This window comes from Vairimorpha necatrix, chromosome 12, assembly GCF_036630325.1.
Source record: "Vairimorpha necatrix chromosome 12, complete sequence".
NCBI classification, from domain to species: Eukaryota; Fungi; Microsporidia; family Nosematidae; genus Vairimorpha; species Vairimorpha necatrix.
Window position 1 is genome coordinate 576,936 of NC_088827.1, and position 24,457 is coordinate 601,392.

At 30.3% G+C, this 24,457-nt stretch overlaps 3 protein-coding genes across 3 annotated transcripts; 2 read left to right on the forward strand and 1 right to left on the reverse strand.

Moving 5' to 3' along the window:
- Positions 1 to 3,785: 3,785 nt before the first annotated feature.
- On the reverse strand, positions 3,786 to 4,178 carry VNE69_12143 (uncharacterized protein; the record flags this gene model as incomplete). Its single annotated transcript, XM_065475231.1, has 2 exons — positions 3,786 to 3,964; positions 3,998 to 4,178. 2 exons carry the CDS (start codon positions 4,176 to 4,178, stop codon positions 3,786 to 3,788), a joined length of 360 nt encoding a protein of 119 aa, XP_065331303.1.
- Positions 4,179 to 18,964: 14,786 nt separating this feature from the next.
- Positions 18,965 to 19,486, forward strand: VNE69_12144 (putative SP-containing protein; the record flags this gene model as incomplete). Its single annotated transcript, XM_065475232.1, has 1 exon — positions 18,965 to 19,486. The coding sequence occupies one exon, from the start codon at positions 18,965 to 18,967 to the stop codon at positions 19,484 to 19,486; it is 522 nt and encodes a 173-aa protein (XP_065331304.1).
- Positions 19,487 to 23,577: 4,091 nt separating this feature from the next.
- VNE69_12145 (DDE-TNP-IS1595 domain-containing protein) lies at positions 23,578 to 24,206 on the forward strand (the record flags this gene model as incomplete). Its single annotated transcript, XM_065475233.1, has 2 exons — positions 23,578 to 23,606; positions 23,639 to 24,206. 2 exons carry the CDS (start codon positions 23,578 to 23,580, stop codon positions 24,204 to 24,206), a joined length of 597 nt encoding a protein of 198 aa, XP_065331305.1.
- Between the last annotated feature and the right edge of the window lie 251 nt (positions 24,207 to 24,457).

Genomic DNA, 24,457 nt, shown 5'->3' on the forward strand with positions numbered 1-24,457 from the left:
ATTAAGTAAACAAATAGAGCTACATCAGCCAAATTATAATCTGAATTTTATCCTGGAAACAGATGCTTCAAACACAGGTCTAGGTGCTATATTGTCCCAGGTCGACAAGGGAGTCAAGGTCCCAATCGCATTTGCTTCAAGAAGTCTAAATCCTCCCGAAAGAAATTATTCAATAAGTGAAAAAGAATGCCTAGCTATGCTATGGGGAATGGAACATTTAAATACTATCTATATGGAAAGGAATTTACTGCTATTACAGATCATAAGGCCCTGGAAGCACTTAACAAAGGAGAAATTAAATCTGAGAATCCACAGATGGCTAGATTGATTTAGCAACTTTATATTTAAAGTGATTTATAGAAAAGGTGAAGAAATGTCACACGTGGACGCTCTTAGTAGGAGCTTTGAAGGAAAAGAAAATATTGTTAACGAAGTGAAGGAAAGTGAATCTATATCAGAACAAGAAAAAATTAAATTAATATTCGAAAAGCATAAAGAAATGCTACATAGAGGCGCAAAAACAATTATTTATAATTAGAAAACGAATATAAATGGCCTAATATCAAATCGCTAACCAAAAAGGCAATAGCTGACTGTACCATATGTAAGATGTATAATCCGAAGAAAAACAAAAAATTTATATTCGTAACAGCGTATTCTCCAGGCGAAAAGGTGGGAATAGACATTATAGGTTCTATAGACAAAAATTATATAATAACAGGATTAGATTACTACACCGGAAAGGGATTTGCTAGGTGTATTAACGATAGGTCTGGACAAAAATAGCCCAATTTATAATGGAAATTAATAAAGAGTTACCAATAAAAACGCTTATTTTGGATAGCTCAAAAGAAAATTTAAGCAACTGTGTTAAAAATGTTGCAAATACAAATGATATCAAGTTACACTACACGACACCATTCCATCATCAATCGAACGGAAGAGTGGAAAGGTTTAATAGAACTCTACAAGAGATGGTATATAAAAACGAAAGTGACAAGTTTTTAAAAACAAAAGTAAAGAAAGCTATTCTAATTTATAATAATTCTTATTACGTTGGGTTGGGATGTACACCAAACGAAGCCTTAGATAAAGAATATGCAGAAACGGTTAAAAAAACACAAATAACAATATATTAAATTATTCAAAAGCAACAAAGAAATTGCCCAAGTAAGAGGTCTTTACCGTTGGGAATACGGTCTTAATAAAGAACGAAAACATGACAAAGGGAACACCGAAGTATTGGAAAAGGGGGTGTGTCTTAAGTGAATTGAAGGAGATTCATATTTAATAAAAATTGGCACCAAGTCTTACAAAAGACATGCTTCGCAACTGAAAAGACTTGTGGACAAGGAGCTAATTCTATAAGGAGAGGGATGTTGATTATAAATAATAAAATAAATAAACCCCTATTCAATGAAAAATCCTCATCTAAACAACAATAACAATAAAAATATTTATTATAAATATAAAGTTCTTTTTAAATTTATTTTGACAATAATTATGCCATAAAACATGCTAATTCAACATTCAATAAATTTTAAAAATTTATTACAAACAATTTTTGCCCCCTTAGGGAACCTTCAAAAAAAAAAAAAGAAATTATCAATTCAATAATTCATGGGAAGAGAATTTTTTCTTATTAAAATTTCATGGTAGGTGTATTTATTTATTGTGCGACAAAAGCATTGCAATATGCAAAAAAGTAACTTTGAACGACACTTTAATGGTTTGCATGAAAATATAAATATTGAATACCCACTGAATTCCGAACTGCGAAAAAGTAAGTTGATATCTTTAAAATCAGCAATTGTAAAACAGGAGAGATATTTTACAAAACCAAAGAGCTTTCAAAGACGTCCACTGCTAGCTTCAATAAAAGTTGCACATCTGTTAGCTAAGAAAAAAAACCCTTTACTGATGCAGAAATTATAAAAGAGGCTATGACAACAGCGGCGGATTCTGTTTTTGAAGATTTTGAAAACAAAACAGAAATTTTAAAAGCTATTAATATGTTGCAGTTATCAGCTAGAACTGCATCAAGAAGAATAGAATTAATTGCTAATAATTTAGAATCAGAATTAGATAAAGACTTAAGAAATTGTATGTATTTCTCTTTTCAGCTTGATGAATCTATCGATGTAAGACACAGCACAACTAATTGTTTCTATAAAAATGGTATTTAATGATTTTTTCAACTAAAGAGGAATTTTTGAAATTTCTACCTTTAACTGCTCGTACAACGGGAACAGACATTTTTTCTATATTTAAAAAATTTATTGTCGATAAAAATATACCACTTCAAAAACTTTCTTCTATTACTACTGATGGTGCACGAGCAATGGTCGGAAAAGAAAGCGGATTTATTGGTTTATGTAGAATAAATTCTTTGTTTTCAAAGTATATTTTATATCACTGTATAATTCATCAACAAGTTTTATTTTCAAAAAGTGTTAATTTTAATCATATTTTATTAATTGTTACTAAAATTATAAATTCGATAAGAGCCAAAGCAACTCAACATAGACTGTTTAAGCTGCTTATGGAGGAAGAAAACGCAGATTTTTTAAATTTAGTTCTTCATACAGAAGTGAAATGGCTTAGCCGAGACAAAGTTCTTGAACGCTTTATTAGGCTTTTACCTCAAATAAAGGAATTTATTGCAATGAGAAATGAAACTTATAAAGAATTAGAAAACAAAAATTGATTATTAGATCTTAAATTTTAAGCGGATATCACAATGAAATTTAACGAACTAAATTTAAAATTACAACAAAAGAATTCACAAATTTAGATATGATAAGCTTAATTAATTCTTTTGCAAATAAGTTAGAACTTTTGGATCAGGTACCCTACGTCCCCCGCCGGGGGACGTAGGGCACCTGTTTATTTTATGCGAAAAATACCCCCATTTTCATGCGTATAATGGATTTGGAAGAAATATTTAATGCAGATGAAAATTGTATCTTACAATTTTTATTAGAATGGAAGCTCATTAAAGATGAAAAACCCTGTTTATATTGCTTATTTAATATGCGTGTCACAAAAAGTATTAAAAGTGCAGATAAGTTTGAGTGGAGATGTTTTAATTATAAATGCGAACACTAAGAAACAACCTTGACAATACGATACAAGTCGTTGTTGTTCGCTTAAAAAAATATCAAAACTATCTTAAAAGCTATTTATTTCTTTTCCAAAAATGAGAAAATTAAATAAAATTATGGACTATTCTGGGATCGGTAAAAAGCCGCTGATTAAAATACAGAAAATAATTCATGAAAGGTAAATAATGATTTTGTATAAATCCAATCAAACTTGGAGGTCCAAATGTTATCGTTCAAGTTGACGAAACAAAACTAAATTTTAATATAAAAAGTCATAGAGGTAGATCGGTTCCCCCTTGCTGGTGTGTATGTATTGTAGACACCTCTTTTAGGCCTGCATTGAGATTTGTAACAATTGTAGAATCTAGAGCTTCTGCTTCTTTAATTCCTATAATTTATAATGTAGTACGATCTGGCAGTATCATACATTCAGATGAGTTGAAGGCCTATTGTGCTTTAGTGCACTCCAATATATATGAACATAAAACGGTGTGTCATAAGTACAATTTTGTTGATCCTATTACGGGGGGAGGGTGCATACTCAACATGTGGAATCTTATAACAATAAACTAAAAATGGAAATAAAATCTCGAAAGGGATTGACATTAGAACATTGAAGAGTCTTTTTGAATGAGTTTATGTTTAGGGAACGCATTATTGGAGATAAATTCTTATCTTTTATTAAATTATTAGGGTTTTTTTTACGGGGGACGTAGGGTACCTGATCCAAATTTCTTCGGAGTCAATTTTTACTACTTCCGACTTATTCGATAAATTACTTTGAGTTCTGATCCTTTTTTGGAAAAGGCGGTAAACATCTACTACTTCAATTTCTTCTTCCTTAAATTCGTTCAATAGTGCTTCCTTTCACTTGTCATATGTTAGAGAAGAACTTCTTGTCTGTTCCATAAACGTAGAGTGCCATTCGATTATCTCGTAACTGGCATTACACAGAACATATTCAATTCTATCCAACGACTCTAATTTTTTTAACCATTTTAATATTTCGTATCTCAAAAGTTCTAGTGCAAGATTTTGTATGTTGATACTGAGTTGTCCACAATTCTCCAACATGCTGTTCTTTTATGAATTTCTCATTGAATAGGGGTTTATTTATTTTATTATTTATAATCAACAATCATAAAATGTGTTTATCATAATGATGGGTTAAAATTATCAAATCAATAACATTCCCCTCTAAGATGGTTAGTCTAACTTTATCCATAACTCAAGCAGACTTTTTAGATCAAAGTGCCTTTTCTTTACATATCTTCAATTTACTAGCCTAACTACAAAATAATCTTTGCCACATCTCTCTATAACTTTTCTAATCTTTAAAAACCCACCTTTCGAATATTAATCCACACCTTTCAAGTTTCCCTTCATAGCTATTCTCACGCACTCACCTACATAAAAATTTTCTCACTTCTCCTTGTCAAACAGTTTTCCAAATTTCCTAAGTGAGCTATTTTCAATCATTACATAACCAGTTTTATGTTCCTTCGCTTCTATTGGTGCACATTTTAGTGCTGTGTGATAACTCATATTATTTTTTCAATACTTCTATGATCTTCTCTGCAAATGTACCAGCTTTGGTCTTCAGAATGCTCTCTCGCAGCGTACCTATAACCCTCTCAACTCTACCATTACTCCTGTACGATTCGACACTTACTTTCCTATGTTTAATTTTTAGTCTGTTGAACAACTCCTCTAAGCCCTTCATTGATAAATTCTCACCCATTATCTGCTATAATCTCTTCGGGCTTTTTTCCTCGTTCACACAACTTACTTTTAAATTCTGTCACATTCATTCCGGCCTTGTTCACCATTGCCGTGCTTCGTACTCTTCGTGTGAAATAATCTATCGCAACCAATACATATTTACCTGCGTCTCTTAAATTAATGAGATTCAAAGCACCCTTTTCAAAAACACGTCGTGTATATCAAACTCAAATCCACAGAGTCTTTTTATATTTTTTATTTGACACTGTAGACACTTTCGAATTGTCTCATTTATGTCTTTTTTATTTCGGGCCAATAAAACCTTTCCCGCATCGCGTAATATACAGTTGTCATACATCTGTGTCCAAATTTTACGTGGTATTCCGGCATCGAACTCTTACTTATCTCTTCTGGCGGTATTTAGACTTTCCGTCCCAAATCAAATCTCCAGTATTTTTTTTCTGCGTCCTCGAAGTGCGCTTTCCACTTCACTCTATCTGCTTGGTGGTCCTTTCTCTGATTTTCTTTTCATTGGATTCCATATGTATCCTACTTAATGCGTTAGCCCCCACCGTTTCTTCTGGTATTTATATTCTATGGTGAAGTCAATTCCTAATCTTTTCAATCAATCTATTTATTCTTGTTATTAAAACACGGTTTATTTCTAATCTCAATTAGGGGCTTATGGCCCGTCTCTATTTTAGACCCTAACGTGCAACCCGTTTTCAAATATTTTTATCCATCGTAATACCGCGTACGTTTATTTCTCCAATATGTACATCTGGTCTCTGTAGGTGTTAACTTTTTGAGCTCCATTGTATTGCTACCCATCCAACTTTCTCGAACCACTAAAGTAACACAGCTCTTATTCCTACATTGCTCGCATCTGTTCGCAATATATATTCCTCCTATGATTTGACAGTCTAAGTTTCCCATCGCTTATAAAACATCTTCGGCTCTACTAACTCTGTTCATTTAGCCGTCCATTCCCAATATTTATCTTTACCTCTCAAGTTATCTGTCAGATAAATATTAATGCCGGTATTCTTTATACAGTACTTAATCCTTTTGTCATTCCTAGAAATTCTTGTGTTTTCCTTACACTTGTTGGCTACGGAAATTTCAACTCCCCGTTCTTCTTTATTTTATTTGCTTCAATATCTGTGCCATTCAATGTGACTTCTAAGAGCTTAACTAACTGTTGGCAAAACTGTGTCTTCTCAAGATTTAATCAGATTTAATGCCTTTTTAATCTTTCTAAAGCTTCCATTACTAGCTTGTCATGCCTTCATTTGGTTCTAGCATGTATAACGATGTCGTCCATATATACCTCCACTTCTTCTCCTTGTAAATCTTCAATTATTTTGTTCATTATTCATTGTAATATCTGCGGGGAATTTTTATATGATTTTAATACTGTTTCATTCATATAACTTTCTGTTAATTTTAAAGGTTGTTTCGTGCTTGTCCGCTTCTTCAATCTCTACGTGGTAAATCCTCTTCTTCAGATCTATTACGGTAAACCATTTAGACCTCTGTGTGACTCCAATGTCGTCCCTAATACTTGACAACTCATACGGATCTTTTTTTTTCAAGTCATTAAAACTCATTAGATTACTCACAAACCTAACTCCTCCGTTAGGTTTTACTGCAGCCCTAATTACGTTCCTCAACTCGGATGTTTATCTTCTTATAGTCTTTTTTTCTTCTGAACTTTTTATGTATTTTTCAGTATTCTCCGTCAATGCCCGTGGAAAAGTTTGTCCTCTTTTAACTATTTTCCCCCAAGTGGCGTCTCAATTTTACATTTCTCATTCTTACAGTGTAAGATCTCTTCCTGCCGTAGGTCAAAAATCTCTTTGAACTTAGCCTTTATATCTTCAATGAAAACCCCCTTTTTTTCACCTTCTTATTCCTTTACTTTCTACTTTTTGCTAATCCGCATTTCATATATTATTGAGCGCTAAGTCCTGTGCTTGTAGATTCACTCTTTTATGAACACTTAAATACGGGTTAAAATTTTATTTTTATTAACTTCTTTACAAAGCAATCTCTCGCCATGTGCCCGAATCCATCACAGTAAAAACAATCTCTACTTCTTACTTTCGTGATTTCTTCCCTTATTTTTCCTAATGCTTCTTTATTTGTCAGCTTCTCTCTAACTGTTCCTCTAACGACTCTGCTATTATTTCCCTCGTCCTATATGTGTCTTCTTCTTTAATTCGTCCTTTCTAACCTTCTTTTCTATTTCTTTAATAATTAAGGACCATCTATCTTCTTCCCTTTATATTCTTTCTACCATAAGGTTCTTTACTTCCTCCGATACCATTGAATAAATTCTTGTCTTTCATATATACTCATCTACTCATCCGAATCTAGCTTATAAACTATTCTCTTGATTTCATGTCGCATTTTCCATGCCTCTTGAACGGCCATCACTTGTTGACGCTCGATTTGGTATCGCTTCATGTATTTATTTATTATTTATTTAGGTAAAAATTATCAAAATATATAACATAGAATATATTTACAATTATTTTCCTTCAAATTTCTCAGTTTTCTCCCCTACAATTATTTAAATATCTTATCCTGAGAAGAATACGATTATGACGACAAAGGTGAGATAAACGCCGAAAACTACAAAAAAATAAACAATAATATTATAGACACGTTTATCAATGGTGGATACTACAAATAATAACACCGATTAATACTAACCTTACCCATACGCTGTTGCTGATATTGGTTGAGAACATAAAATTGCAAATCATGAACAAAAATTTACAAATATTGAGGAATCCTACCACTTTATAAGAATGTAAATGTGTCATATCAAATCAGATATTAAAACTTTAAAAATAAGGAAATCAAATTTCGTGCTGTAAACTATAGTTGAGGTAAATTAATTCTAAATTAGAAAATCAAGATATATCATGAGCTTTTATAACTTTTTCTACACATTCTCTGCAAATGTAAGATTGAAATGTTTTTCTTAAGTTTAAAATGTTACTTTATGCGGTAAACTTACGCTGAACATTAGAATTCCCAAACTTAAAGAATTTTGAAATGTGTTTGGAATAAAGTAAATGAAAGAAACTTTTGGATGTACAACATTTATGATGCAAATATATGTCTTACAGATTGTTCTACAATTTCTGTTATCTTTTTTCTCCCTTCAAACTGGAAATATGTTTAATTTAAAGCATTTTCACCTTTTCCCCTCCCCTTAACAATATAAATACAGAATTTTTTATTTTTATCCATTATTTTCGAAATTCAAAATCGAAAAAACGAGAAGGAGAAAAACTCGAAAAAAGTCGCAATAAAAGTTTATTACATAAACAAATAAAAAATTATATGGATTTATTTTGTCTCTAAACATCAGTATTTAACATTTATAACTTCAAAACCTTTCTATTGAATAAAAAATATTAAATTATCAAAAACCTTATTATAATTTAAAATTTGATTTTTGAAGTTTTATACAAGATTTCAAAGAACAAAATTTCATAATTATCGTATTTACTATCTATAAATTATATAAATGCTCTTAGAAACGCCCTACTTATGTTAAATAACGATGAAATCATTAATTTATACGAATCAATAAAATGCAAATTACTTCAAAAACCACGAAGTAAATGTTTTTATCCAGTAAAACTTAGGATAAACAAATAAAATGCTGTAAGATGCATAAATAAAAAATGCCAAAAGGAAAGAAGTCTTTTTAAAAATTCAGTTTTCGCCAAAACGCACCTAGACTATATCTTAATGATAAAGATCCTAAACTTATGAATGACTAAAATTTCGCCGATACTTATCGCCAAGTTGTAATACATCGATCCATGTGTTGTTACTAGATGCCTTCGTCAATTCAAACTGAATCTAGCTTATTGCAAATACATGAAAAAAACAACAACTCTAGTCGGTGGTCTGAATAAAGTACTCGAAATCGATAAAAGTAAATTTGGAAAGCGTAAATATAACGTAGGTCACAAAGTTGAAGGAGTCTGGATTTTTGGAATGGTTTAAAAGACACTAGAAAGGAAAGTAATTTTACTTCCTGTTCTAAATAGATCGAAAGAAATACTTAAAAAGTTAATAATGTTATATATTAATAAGGACTCCACAGTGCACTCTGACATGTGGAATGGGTACTCTAAAATGGAAGAGTACATCAAGAAACATGCTACTGTAAACCATAGCAAATTCAAAGAACCTATAACTAAGGTACACACTAATACAATAGAAGGAAATTGGGCAGCAATTAAACATCACGCTCCTGTTAGATGTAAGACTAAGAATCTAATTTTGTCATATTTGTTGAGATATATGCTTTTAAAAAATTTTAAAGATGATTATTTAACATATTTAGTAAATTTAATTTTTTAATATTTTTTCGAGTTTTTTTCCTTCTCGTTTTTTCCATTTTGAATTTCGAAAATCAAGGATAAAAATAAAAAATTCGTATTTATATTGGTAAGGGGGGATAAAGTGAAAATTAGCCGTTTAATTTATATTTGCTAAAAAGCATTTAGGCAATTTGTCATAAGAATAACACAATGAGTAATAAACAATCTTCGAATAAAACATCTTTTTCTAAAAAGCCCAGTATTTCTTGTCTTTGGACTAACACGACAACCATTATTTCGAACAGCCCTTAAGCCAATTTTTCTTTTGGCTTATCTGATGCCGTTCCCCCATTCAAAAAATAAATATCCCTCTACATACACATAAAAGAATTTCTTTTAAATATTTAACATGCTTTACACAATCTATTAATTTATTTGAGACCCGAACTTAGTCTAATTTATATAATTTACGGTTTTAAAACTTTTTAATATTTGAGCAATTCACATACCTTTTTTTTCATAACTAGCAAAATATATCATCTTGCTTCTTAATCTTATTTTTTAACGTCCCTTTCTTCTTTCATACAGCAATTCACCATGTTTATAGTCTCTACTTACAGATAAACTTTGATTTTATTTAAGTAGTTCATTTTCGATTGTTGCTCTATAACTTCTTAATAAATAATCTGGTCTCATGAAATTTTTTTAAAATGTCTTAGTTGATAAATATAACTTCACTAACAAACTTTCCTTTATCCTTCCCCATTCTATTTTTTTCTTAAACTATTTCACTATTTTAAAATTAAAATTTGTAAATACATACATTAAAATATATTTTCTTTCTGCTGCCTTGTAAAATATAACATTACCCGGTAGATTTTTTATTTCGTCTAGTAAATAAAGAAAGGAAAAAAAAATATAAATTAACATAACAAAATAAAAACTTAAGGTTTTCTTATTACAAAATTTCTTTTTAAGACAAGACGTTTGTTTTTACTCTGCGCACCTTCTACATTCATATTTAAAATAAATATTCCGCAATTTTAATTAAAGGCAAGTATGTCACAGACTACTCTAGTTGCAGCTTTTTTCAATATAATACACATCTTTTTCACGCTAGATTTCTGTTTCAATCTACTTTTTGTATTTTGTACATTTGATATTAATTGACCTCATTATTTTGTGTTTTTTATTTACCACTATAAAAATCAAGTATAAAGGTCAGACATTCCAATCCCGACCCCTTTTGGTATCTCCTACCATAATAAAAAAATTACAGCTTGTAAGAAATACTTTTGAGAATGTAATTAAAAGAAAATTCCAACTTTTTGTAAATCAGGGCATACATTATTCTATTTTGCCTAAAAATAATTTCTTATGGGATAACTCGAAGGGATCATTGCTAATTTGATCACGCTCATACTTTATAGATCATATACAACATCTATTAAAGCACAAATACATGCAAGAGTCTGCAAAATAACTTTTGACCCCTGATTTCCTTCAGACATAGTATTGATACCTCAAAAGGAACATACAAACCCTTATGAAAAAAAGTCTGACTCCTTTTAAGAGCGATACTGCATATAGAAAGTATCCTCTATAGAAAATTAAGCTTTAAAGTCATATATTGCCTTCAATTTTGTCATGTTTTTTTACTTATGTTATTCAGATTTCCCCCTTATTGTTGTGGTTTATTTCAAGGGATTATTATATCTATAGCATTCTATCTCAATCAATTCCCCTTTATTTATAACCATTAAATAGGTTTTTTCGGTGCGGTTAGAAAGATACTATTTTTAATTATACCAAGTATCTGGGATGTCATGATTATTTATTATTGTTTTGCTCTAAAGCTTACTCCTTTACGGTATATATCTTATAAAAAAACATGTGCCGCTTTATTTTCTTTATTTCTTTCGCATTTAACGACATCATAAATTATAGGACTTTTTGCAAAAAAAGTACAAAAGAGGCTTGATTTTCACTTTTAATGATTTTTTGTGTCCATACTTTTTTTCCTATGAAAAGTAAAGACATTAACCATGCAAGAACATATTTAAATAAACATTAATTAGTTTGCTATTTTTTTGCATTTTACAGATATTACAAATTATTAAGTTATTCTTTCTAGAGATTTTTGTTTTTTTTCTATATAATAGACAAAGTTAGAACTAAGTATTTTTTTTGAATTTGAGATATAGTAATTTTGAAATATTTATTCAACGAAACTAATAACTTTTCGTAAATTATCTATCCCACAGTTATTTAATGATTAATTGTGAATTTTCAGAGTTTAAAAAATAGGATATAAAAATAGCAAAGGATAACTTTTACTAACAAAAAAAAAGAAACCCCCCCCCATTGCTGTATAATTTTGTATTCTATATCTAATGTGTTTATTTTCCATAATGAGGGGTAAAAATAATAAGGATATATAACATCCCCCCTCCAAGACGGTAGTCTCATACTAGAACTCATTAATCCCAAGCAGACCTTTTAAATCATAATGCCGCTTTTTCACGATCCTACCATTTTCCAAACTAACTAAGTACGAGTCACCTCCGCAAACTTCCTTGATAACACCATATCCTAAAAACCTTCCTTTCTCATACTTACTACAACCCGATAAGTTCTCTTTCTTCGCTATCCTAACTCTCTGACCTTTATAGAATTTCTCTCTTTTGCGAGCCACAAACCTCCTACTATAAAATCCTTCAGGTCCATTCTCGATCATAACATGGCCCGTTTCGTCTCTTGAGGCCTCAAACGGTGTACATCTCAACCCTTCATGATAGCTGTTATTATAACGCCATATACATCTATTAACCTTGGCTTCAAAATCCACAGCATCATCTTTCAATATTCCTTCTCTTATGGTTCCTATTACCCTTTCCACTCTTCCATTACTTCTATGACTTTCTACGCTTACTTTCCTATGTAATACATTTTCCTCTGAACACCAATTCCTCATATATTCATTACTAAATTCTTTACCGTTGTCAGTAATTATTTCGACCGGTTTCATTCCTGATCCACACAACTGTTTTAAAAATCCTACAACCGAGCTTCCGCGTTTGTCCTCTATTACTTTTCCCCAAACGATCCTAGTATAATAATCAATCACGACCAACACATATTTCCCTAAATCTCTAAACTCAATCAAATCCAAAGCAACCTTTTCCAAATAAAATCTTGAACTAACAAAATCACAACCACCACTCTTTTTCCTATTATATATTTGGCAAACTTCACACTTCTTTAAAACATCCTCGATATCCTTCTTCATACCCGGCCAATAAAATTCAAACTTCATTGCATAGTACACTGATCCTAAACTTCTATGTCCCAAATTTTCATGAGCATTGACAATTAAACCTTCACGCAATTCTTTCTTTGGAATCTCCGCTTCTCTACCAGAGTCAAATACCCAAATTTCCTTCCCATCAACAACTTTAACATGCTTGTCCCATTTACCCTGTGCCTGTTTAATACTTCTCTCCTTATTCATTAGCGTTTTCTCATTTTCATGTACCCTACTCAGTGCATCTGCTACAACCATGGTACTAGGCTCTCTATATTCAATGCTAAAGTCGAACTCTTGAATCTTTTCAATCCACCTGTTAATTCTATTATTGTTAAATGCTGGTTTATTTCTAATCTCGATCAATGCCTTATGATCAGTTTCTACCCTAAATCTTCTTCCGCGTAGTTCATATTCAAACTTTTTAATTCCCCAAAAGACTGCATACATCTCCTTCTCACTGATTCCATATCTCGTTTCCGTAGGCGCAAACTTTTTTGATGCCCACTGTACTGGTACCCAATTACCTTGATCATCTTCCTGCATTAAAACAGCACCCATTCCAACATTACTCGCATCCGTGCGTAACAAAAATTCCTTATTATAATTAACAATTGCTAAACCTTTTAAATCCCTAATCACTTCCCTTAAACTAATATATTCTTTTTCCATTTCTTCTGTCCATTTCCAATTACTTCCTCGTCCTTTAAGAGAATCCGTCAACGCCAATGTACGTTTTGCATAATTATCAATATGATTTCTAAACCATCCAGCCAGCCCAAGAAACTTCCTAACATCTGATACACACTCCGGTTTGGGAAATTCTAACGCTTCATTTTGCTTTATTTCAGATGGCAGTATCTCCTTGCCATTAACTGTTACTCCTAACAACATCACCTCTCGTTTACATAATTGAACCTTAGCCAAATTAATTTTCATACTATTCTCCTCTAATATATCCACAGCCTCTTTCAACAATTTGTCGTGACCCTCTCTTGTCTTACTATGAATTACAATATCGTCCATATAAATTTCGATTCCCTTACCAATAAATTTTTCAAAAATCCCATTCATTATTCTTTGTAATATCTGCGGTGAGTTTTTAAACCCCATGACCATCGAATTCCACTCGTATACCTTTTTATTAAACTCAAAAGCCGTCTTAAACCTATCCTTCTCTTCAATCTCAATACTATAAAACCCCTCCTTTAGATCTATCACGGTAAAAAATTCAGATCCCTGTGTACTTCTAATAACATCTCTTATCCTAGTTAACTCATAAGGATCCTTCTCTACAATGTCATTAAGAGCAATTAAATTACTTACTAATCTTATATCACCATTCGGTTTCTCAATCGCTCTAATGGGATTTCTCCAGTCAGATGTCGACCTTCTAATTATCTTTCTTCTTTCCAAACTATTAATATAATCTTCCGTCTTCTTCAACAAAGCCTGAGCTATAGCCTGCCCTTTTTTAACAACTTTCTTGCCTTCTTGAGTCTTGATAATACATTTTTCAACCTTACAAAAACTAATATCTTCATCCTCTCTTCCTCCTACCCGTGAAATAATCTCCTCTAAATACGCGATGCCTCTTACATCCCTTCTCAACAGAACTCTCTTATTATTGTCCCTTTTGCTATAATCTTGTATATCCCCTGAATTTTTCTTCTTACGTTTCCCACCATCAACATTATAATAATCACATTTGTCCGAATTGGAATCGTCATCACATTTACCCTCTAAGTCTAATTGCACTTTACATTTACCAACATAATTAAAACTACTTTTATTTCTTCTGTCTTCAGAATCTCGCCTCATTCCCCTACAAAATCTAACACTATGGCCTAACTTCCCACAATTGTAGCAACGCATATTCTTTTTATTTTCCTCACGAGACAACTTATTCTTCTCCTCAAATTTAGCCCATAACGCTAGGGACAACTCTTCAAATTCTTTTTTTCGACCTTGTTCCTTTTCCTCCTGAATAGCTAGCAACTCTAATTTTTCCTTAATTTCCTTCCAACTACCCTCTTGCGAGATCCTCTCAACAATAAAATTTCTCAATAAAATAGAACCTCTCCTAAAAATTTCTAATTTAAATCCACACTCATCAATTTTCTCTAAAAACAACTCATAAACAATCCTTTTAACCTCTTTTAATAATATTCTAACCTCTTGGCCACGGTCCTCCTTTGTAGACCCATTTTCTGGTATCGCCCCCATGTGTTTATTTTCCATAATGAGGGGTAAAAATAATAAGGATATATAACATCTAAATTATTATGGAAAGTTAAGTATTAGTTTTGTTTTTCTGTAGATACTTATGTAATTGTATTTTGTGTATTATGAATGGTTTGTCGAACAATAGAATTATATTGGAAACACGTAAACACAAGAACATATTACGAAATATGAGGAGAAAAAATGTGCATGTTATAAATTTGTGTTATTAACGTTACGTTTATATTCAAAACAAATACATTACATATTTTGCTCTATACGCCATTATTATATACTTGCATTGGTTCCTGAACTTAGTGAAATTTAAAATAAAGAAATTATGAAGTTTTAAAAATAAACATTACTTTATAAAATTTTTTAGTTGTATGGGGTTTAGTTATAACACACATTGCGACAAGGTATTAGCTTTAAATGTATTTGAAAATTATGAGTATAAATAGGGCCCTAAAACAAACATGATTGCAAATAAACGTTTTTTCCGCTGTATTCGATTAATTTTTTTGCGACATTTTAAAAATACACTCAAATTTTATAAGGATTAAATAGTGTTAGATATTAATTTAATTTTCAATCAAATAATATAGACAAGGGTAATAACCAGCGATTAAGTTTTATTAGTTGCATATAGGACAATTAATAAACGCATTTGTTTTTATACGCTCTGTACAATTATAATAATAATAAATTGATTTTGTTGAATATGCTAGATTTAATTTAAAGTATTTAATCATCAATCTAGTTCTATTTTTAAACTGGAGGTTTTAATTTACTTTTAGTAAAATCAAAAGATATGGTCTTTTCAGCTTTTTTGTATCAAATAAAATGAAACAATAAAAAATTAAGACTGGTACATAACTGTAATTGACTATACTTTCTAATTATTTATAAATTTAAATATTGTATTTTGCTTTATATTATTAGTTAAATTTCTTCAAAATTCAATTTGGTTATTCTTTTAAATTGAATTTTTTAAAAAAAATTATTGCGAATAAATTATTTAAACGGAGGGGTGACTATGTCAATGAATATTAAATATACCTTACCATTAATATTATTTTATCTTAAATCTAGTTTTTGCAGTTCGAACGAATCATTAGATGACGGGGAATACGAAGAAATAGAATTTACACCTGCTGATATTAGTTATTTGAATGATTTATATCTGGAAATTATGGCCTTAAGGAAGGATCTTAGAGATTTAATCTTGAGATTAAACCAACTGTAACTAAAGAATTAAAGTTTTATTTATACATTATTTATTCACAATTTTACAGTTGAGATTCATTTTACATTAAATCTCTTCATAGTTTGATTATTGCATATTTAAATAAAATTTTTATCTGATTTAAATATTATCTTTAACAAAGGTAAAAATCAAAAAAGCTCGTTATGATAATCGATTGGGAAAAAAATTAGCAATAAAAACATGTCAGATATCCCTCACAGTTAGCTTAGAGAAAATCGTAATGTAAGGCTTGAGCTTTTGTTTAGTGCATATAATATTGGGACGAGATATGCAAAAAAAAGATAAAATTAAAAAAAATCCATATTTTTTTTGATTGTAAGACAGCGATTGCTAAGACCCACTATAATATATTGAAAAGATTTTCTTCAAACAAAGACTGGCCACAACAATTGAAAAGCTTTGACCATATTATATTACGATGCAAATTAGGGTAAATAAAAATACAATTTAATGGCGCATGCATTTAACATGTCCGAGTGTAGAACGCGTAAGACTTGTGGGAAGCCTAATTTCGAATCCCCCTTGCTGCCTAAGTTACAAAAAGCGAACTACCAATTTACCAATTAATAGTTTTTTTAACAAAAGACCTAGGTTAACATTTAAAAAATATTTGTAAACAAATCATTTTTTAGAAAAAAAAAAATCTAGAGATGGTTATTTACAATGCAAAACTATCTACGTAACTCTGGATAAATTACGATCGGTTTTCTATTAGAATGTTGTTTGGCCAGGCTTTCAATTTCCTTTGCTACAAAAAGTTTTGTTATACTGAAAATTTCAATTGGTGAATTATAACCCATACTATGAAGACCCCAACCCTGATGGTTTAAAGGCGTATGCAAGGCGCAAGACAAAGTAGAAGTATATCGTTAAAAGTAAATTCCTTTTTGTTTTGTGAGAATTATATTGTTTCTGATAAAAAGTGTTTAATACGCGACCATGATATAGATGTTCCTATTCGTCTGTACCTGAAGTCAAACAGATTGAACGAATTGTTCTACACGGTAACTTCTTAGGTTTGTGTTTTTTCGGTTCCGAACTTTGTAACAACGATAAAAAATGACCTCTATCTTAGATATTTTAAATCTTATTGTAATATTTTCTCTGCCTCGTATCTACAAAGAAAAAAAAAGTTTTTTGTGTTTTGGGCGGTTAGATACCATGTTCATAGAGGTAGCTGTTTTTTATTGTTCAAACTATTTAACAGGGAATAAATACAAAACTGTAATATACACGACTGCATCACAAGGGTAGAGATCATAAATATCATCTATCACATATTTCTAAAGACAAGTTCAAAAATGTATGACGCCTGCAAAGATAAGTATTAAAATACTAACAAACGAAACTTTTATGGGAGGCCTTACACTATGGCTGTACTCCGTGCTTGTATTAATTATTGAAACAACATTTAAATGTAAAAATATAAAGAAAGTTTGTAATGAAGGACATGTCACAGAACCGAAAGATATCGTAGCCCATTAAAATAACTATAACATTAACAAAAAAATATCATTACATTGATGCTATTTAAAGAACTTACTAAAAAAACCTCAAAGTTGCACAAATACATAACAAAAAAAAGGGCGAAATAAGAAATTTGAGTAAAACAAAGCAGGATAGAAATATTGTTTTCTGGTCTTTTACAAACAGCCATCCCAGCCAAAAAGCAATATATAAACAATAAGGGCGAAAATTCTAAGATAGATGATAATTACTTGCCCGATAACTCGCTAATAAAGAACACAAAAGCAATGCTAGGTGATTTTTTGCCAATGAAATTGGAAATTTTTATAATCATCAGAAAATAATTTTACTTATAGTTAATTATATATAAACATACGGCACAACATCTCAAACAGTAATAAAACCTTAACTTTTGTTTTTTAATGTATATATTTTCCTTGTTGCTATAAATTACACGGAATACGGCTTATTGGATTGAAACTGTCGTAGGAGACCCGGGGCTGCTACATGTTTGACGTTTCTCATTATTTTAATATTTTTCACTTTTATATTTTACCTTCAAACAAGATGGAAGGAAGAGATGAAAAATCTAATAAACAATTAAATATTGACATTAATAATTCAAAAGAAACCAAAGTCTGTGAAGAGCTGAATCACATGAGCGATATCGGGAAAAGATGTGCTATGAATTTTCAAGCTTAATGATAAATTAACTCAATAAATCTTTTATATACGCTTCCCAGTATACCTTTTTACTTTTATAAGATTGTCTATAGCTAAGTATTATTATCGTTTGCATTGATCTCTTTATGCACGAATATTTGCTTGCTGGAGTGACTATCAGCATGCTCGAAAATCTTTGATTCTAGATCTGATATAACATGATCTCGTAATATATATTTCTTTTTATCTAATTTTTTTTTCTTAAGGAGAGTTTGCTTAATATATATATCTCTATTTTCAAACTCAATAGGAAATATAAAATGTATTTGCGAGATCTTAATTCTGGTTTATAATATTTTGGCAAAGAATTAGCAAATAGATGCCAAATTGCATTTTTGTAAAATTATTTAATTAAAAAAATAATGTAAAGACAAAATTGTCTCATATAAATATCTAGAACATCAGATATGAAAAATCCAGTCATTTAATTGCGTTATGCTGAATAACATTTGACTAGATTATAATTCATCTGTCTATAAATATACGCAAGAAATTTTTATAAATCTCGTTAGAAGTATTATCAAAAAAAAATTTAGAATTACACAAAAAACAACATAAAATCTAAAATGAAAGGTGTTTTATATATATATATATCTGCAAAATCTTTTATAAAAATTAAGCTTCTTATTATGTTTAATTAAAAAATAGGCCGTGAGTCAAAATAAATTATATGATTTTTCAGTATTTATGGGCCTTTTAATTTTATTTTTTTCAATTTACTAAAAAATGATCTTTATTTCAAAAAAATACAGAATATATTAATTAATTATACTATAAAATCAATCCAAATGTTAACCTTAAAATGCTGTTTCAAACATTATTATTTATTATACAAAGTATTGTAAGTATAACTGAAGAAGATATAGAAAATCTATTAAAATGTAAAAATGATTTGCTAAAATTAAAAAATAAGATTAAAGAAAAAAGAGAAGATATCAAAAAATTTGAAGCACGAATAAAAGCCAATGTAGAACAAGAACCTGATATACGACAACGAGCAGCCGCTGCTGAGGTAGCACGAGAAAGTTCATACGGAGGACTACACCATTCTATAGATCAATTGTATATTTGGAATTATGATGCAAGCTGCAAAATAAAAATGTGCAAAAAAGAAATATTACAATTGAACAAAGAGATTAATGAATTAAAAAATACCAAGGTGACTATCACTATAATTCATTATTGTGAAGGAATAGAAATTCGTAGAGAGAAGACAGAAGTTAAATTGGGTGAAATTACTAAATATCATTTATCCAATAAAACAATTACTACAAGAAACAATAATACGATAACCAGGAATCTTTCTTCGTGTTTGATTCAATAATATTGTTTATATTAAAATTTTTAGTGTTTTGTATCATTTTATTATACAAATAACCAAGTTTAAAACAACGTGAATTCTACATTTCAAAGTATTTTATATGCTCAAAAATTCTTTGATGTGTTTTTATATGTTTTACGGCTGATTGCAATAGTTGTAAAATCGACTATGTTATGAATTTAACCGTTTTTTATTTAAGAAGTAATATTTTCATATCTACGTATAAAACAGTACCTTCATGCATAATTCCTAAAGATTTAAATGTACAATTTAGAGCAGATTCGTCCAACCGCTTCAGAACGTCATTATGAAAAATTGATAATTAAATTTGTAGCTCGAAGTATATTTTTTAAATTCCAGGTGTTCTAAATTCGGTATTTAGGTGTAACTTTTAATATTTATAAGAATTATCATGTTACGGTCGGGATTATAATTTTATTTTATATCTCTTACTTGTTATTATGAATTATCTTGTAAGTTTGAGAAAAGGTTGCTGTATTTTTTAACCTACATGTTAAGATATTACAATCACAAACAGATACTTTACGGATGTCATCAGTTTGTTGGCGACGATGCATTTGTTTTCGTCGATGACACGGTTATATTGAAATTAAAAGCTATGGTGTCGAGCCTAAAAGTTTATTGTATTATAAGAGGATCAGAAAGAGTGTAATGTGGAAATATTTCAGGTAAACGAGAGATGACCATTTACAATTGAGTAAAACTTTTTTTTTGCAATACTCCGAGTAAGATCATATAAACGTATTGAATTTTCTTCAAATGAAATTCTCAGCACATGCAAATTTGTAATAATAAAGTAGAGGTTTCAATTTATCCGACGTAATTTTTCTTGGTGTTATGATTGAACTACCATTTCTTGCCGTTTCAACTATGCGAGAAAAAATTTACTGATACTTTATTGAAGGGCTGACGTATAGCAAATTATAAACCATACTATATCAAAGGAATATTGTGTATGTTAAATGAATGTTGTCATGTTGATTTAGGCTAAAAATACTAAGGCTCAGAAGATGTTTCCCCTACAATTTATATTTTTTTGATTTCGAAACAGGCCATTGATAGGTCTAATCCTAAACATTTGCTATAATTTGTATTTTGTATCCCACATTACACCATAACTTGAAAAACGAACAGTAAGCAATGGCCCTGGGTCTAAGTCCAAGAAAGAAATTTACGGCCCCGTATAAAGTTTCTACTTTAATCGGTAAAAGCTGCTAATACTAAAATTAAAATTTTTATAGTTTGCTAGACATATCTTTATTAAAACGTCTGACTGGATTACGTTAATTTATTCTTTAAAATTTATTTATTAAAAAATAAAATTTCTAAAACTTTTTATCGCAAAAATATTTATTTTTAAAATTGGGATATGAACATTGAGAAGAAAAAAACAATAAATTCGATTACAACAATCAACACCAATTAAATACTGAAAATTATAAAAAAGCCAGTAATTAAACATTTTTTAGATGAAAAAACAGAAATTGATGATCACAATTCGATTGAAAGTCAAATACTACTATGTGACCATGCAAACATTAGGTGCTTTTTTTAAATCTGTATAAAATGTCATAGATGTCGGTATCTGCCGTTTGAAAAAGCATCGAAAATGTGAACCCCATTAAAAAAGGAGTGTAAAAATCTAAAATATTACAAAAAGGAGACTTGTGGTTTATATGGATAATGAAATATGTTTTGACGAAAATTCTTCGATATATGATTTAACCAGATGATCTATAAAAATTACTCATAGTTTCGTCTTGTCTATTTTTAAGATAGAAAGAATATGTTTCTTTGATGGCGGATAACCCCCAAATTTGTTAGCATGTGTGTCAGGATTTTTATAGGTAAAATTTTGTTGTGCGATTATCTGTCCAGCGTTCCTTTCTTCGATTTGTATAAATGCAGCATCATATGCTTCATTGATCAGTGTTAACAATAGACCTGGGTAAGAAATTATGTATTACCTTAAAAAAGTAACAGTGTTTTTAGTAACTACAGTAAAGAGAAAGATTTTTAGGTGCACCTTCCACTTCTCCTCTAACCACTATCTTATAATATGAAGCCAAGATTCTATTTGACATGAAATAATGAACTTTCTTAAGCTCATCTTGTTTGTGATCCCCCCTAATCATTACGAACTCCCCCTATGATGATTACTAGGCCCTATTCGATTATGCGATTTCTACAAATTAGCAAATATTACTCGTGGGGGCTCCGTATATTCCAAGATCAATCGCCATACCGAGTAAAGAATCACCAAGAACATACTTATACATCATTCTTACAGTTTTTTAAAAATTTAACACCGTGTTTTCAAAAAAAAAAAGCTCCTATAACATACTCTGAAGCTGTGTAAAGGTTTGTACAATCACAAAACATTTTGTCTACCAGTCTTGTTTTCTATTGACCTTATTGGCTTTTCGGGGTTGCATATACGACAAAAAACTATGCTTTTAAGAACCGCATGTCAGAAAGAGCCCGGCGAATCAACATTATTATATCTCGTGCGCGGGCGGGCGACCAGAAGAATTTGCAAAAAATTATCCCTAAGCATGAAGTGTGTTCAAATAACTTTTTTTTTTATAAATGTATTACAAACATGATTATATACAAACTGATCTTATCTATATATTAAAACTTACTAACGCCCCCTTACATTATGAATATATACTACATGATATTAAATTTTGGACGCTAAGGCCCTTTTCCCGGGCAATTAACGCAAAAAAGACGGCATTTCCCGGGAATAGGCCCTAAACTAGGAAATTTTTACAACCCCTAAAAAATGAATAATTTTGAAGAAGAACCAAAAAATTCGAGATCTGACATTTTTTCTTCAAATGAAGCAGCCATGGGCTTTATTCAAAGGCATGGCTTACTTTAAGAATTTGAAACATGCTCGAAATGTTATGAGAGCATGTTTTGGGAACATGATTTTTCTTATTCGAACGGTTTTCGATTCAGATGTACTAACTTATTGTGTATAAAATCCAAATCAGTTTTTGAGGGGCTAAAAATTTCAAGTCAAAAGATAGGAAGCAGGGGGCCACTTTGGTCAAAAAAATGGTATTAAGCGAATTTGTTTTTTTACCCCAAAAATGAAAAGTCGAGAGGAAGAGCTCTTGAACATCTTTACAACAGCAATTCAAAATAAGACTGTAAAGTGTCCAAAATGCGATGCTTACTGTAAAGTAAGTAATAAAAATAAAATAATGACTAAATGTGTTTGGAAAGCATGTCGGAGGAAAGTGTCATTATTAAAAGACTCTCCATTTTATTACAAAAAAACAAATATTTTAGATGTTTTGTTAATAATAAAATTATGGTCTTGTAAGGTTAACCAGACTGCTATAGGAGAATTTCTTGATATTGGTAAAAGATGTATTCGACATATCATAAAAAAAACAATTTCTACAATTGAAAATAAAGTATACGAACGAACTGGTAAAATCGGTGGACTAGGAATAATAGTAGAAATAGATGAAAGCAAATTTGGCAAAGTAAAATACCACAGAAGACATCGGGTTGAAGGTATTTGGGTTTTGGGGATGGTTGAAAGAACCATCCAAAGAAAGATAGTTATGATTCCAGTCGACGATAGGAAAGTCAAAACACTAGAAGAAATAATTAAAAATTATGTTCACTCCGAATCAATTATACACAGTGACTGCTTCAAGTCTTATTTTAAGTTAAAAGACTATTTTGCTGAACACAAAACTGTTAATCATTCATTGGAGTTTGTAAATAATTCCAATAGATGTCATACTAACACAATTGAAGGAAATTGGAGTGGATTAAAAAATGAGACTTCGGCAAGACACAGAACCAGAATATTGATTACTGGTTCGTTGATAAGATATATGTTAAGAAGGAACTTTGAAGGTGATTTATTTACGAATATTATTAAATTTATTTTTTCTTCCTTTTTTGCCGTTTTGACTTTCCAAAAAAGGGTCTTTTTTTAAAAAAAAATATTTATACCATTTTTTTGACCAAAGTGGCCCCTTTAACCAAAAGATAGACACAAGCGAATACTTATTTATAATATATTCATGGCTCGAAAAAAAATTATGAATATAATATCAATAAAAATACTTCGGTTTCTTTAAATACTATAAAAAGAATTAAAAGGAATATTATAGAAGTAATAACTGAAGATAATAAGAATAAATGGGAGAAATTGGGGAATGAGCACCCAATACAAGTGGATGAGAGTGTTATAATAAAAGGAAAACTTATTAAGCCACCATCTGAAATGTATGATTCAATTAGTAAAGCTACTTGGATAATTGGCGCAGTAGAAGAAAAAACTAGAAAACTAGTTCTTAAAGTTTTACCAAATGGAAAAAAAGAAACTTTCTGCGACTTTTTCTCTGAAAATTTTAGTCTTATGTCTGTAATAAAAACAGATGGGCACAGATCCTACCCATACGCTGTTGCTGGGATTGGTGGAGTACATAAAATCGTGAACCACGAGGAAGGATTCACCAATGCTGATGGAGACCACACTAATTTAATAGAATGTGAGTGGTCTCATTTCAAATCGGATCTCAAAACGAGGAAAGGAATACCAGGTTATTCAATGCCAGGGTATATAGAAGAATATGTTTGGAGGAGAAGAAATTTAAAAACTCATGATTCCAATGCTCAAAAAAACGCATTTTTTACTCTCTTAAAACTTTTAATTCAAAATAAATAATTAAGATTTTTTTTTCTTTCTATAATTTTTTTAAAGGGACGACCCCCTTTAAACAAAAAAAATGCCCGGGAATAGGTCCTAGAGCCAAAATTTTTGTATTAAAATAGATTTTTGCCAAATTATGTCAAGTTCATTGTGCTTTTAATGAGCTCTCTAAAACTATAACAAAGAGCAGCTGTCTGAAGATTAATTAACATACAAAGTTATAAGTATATGTATAAAATATTTTTTTTAAGATTTTACAAGGACAT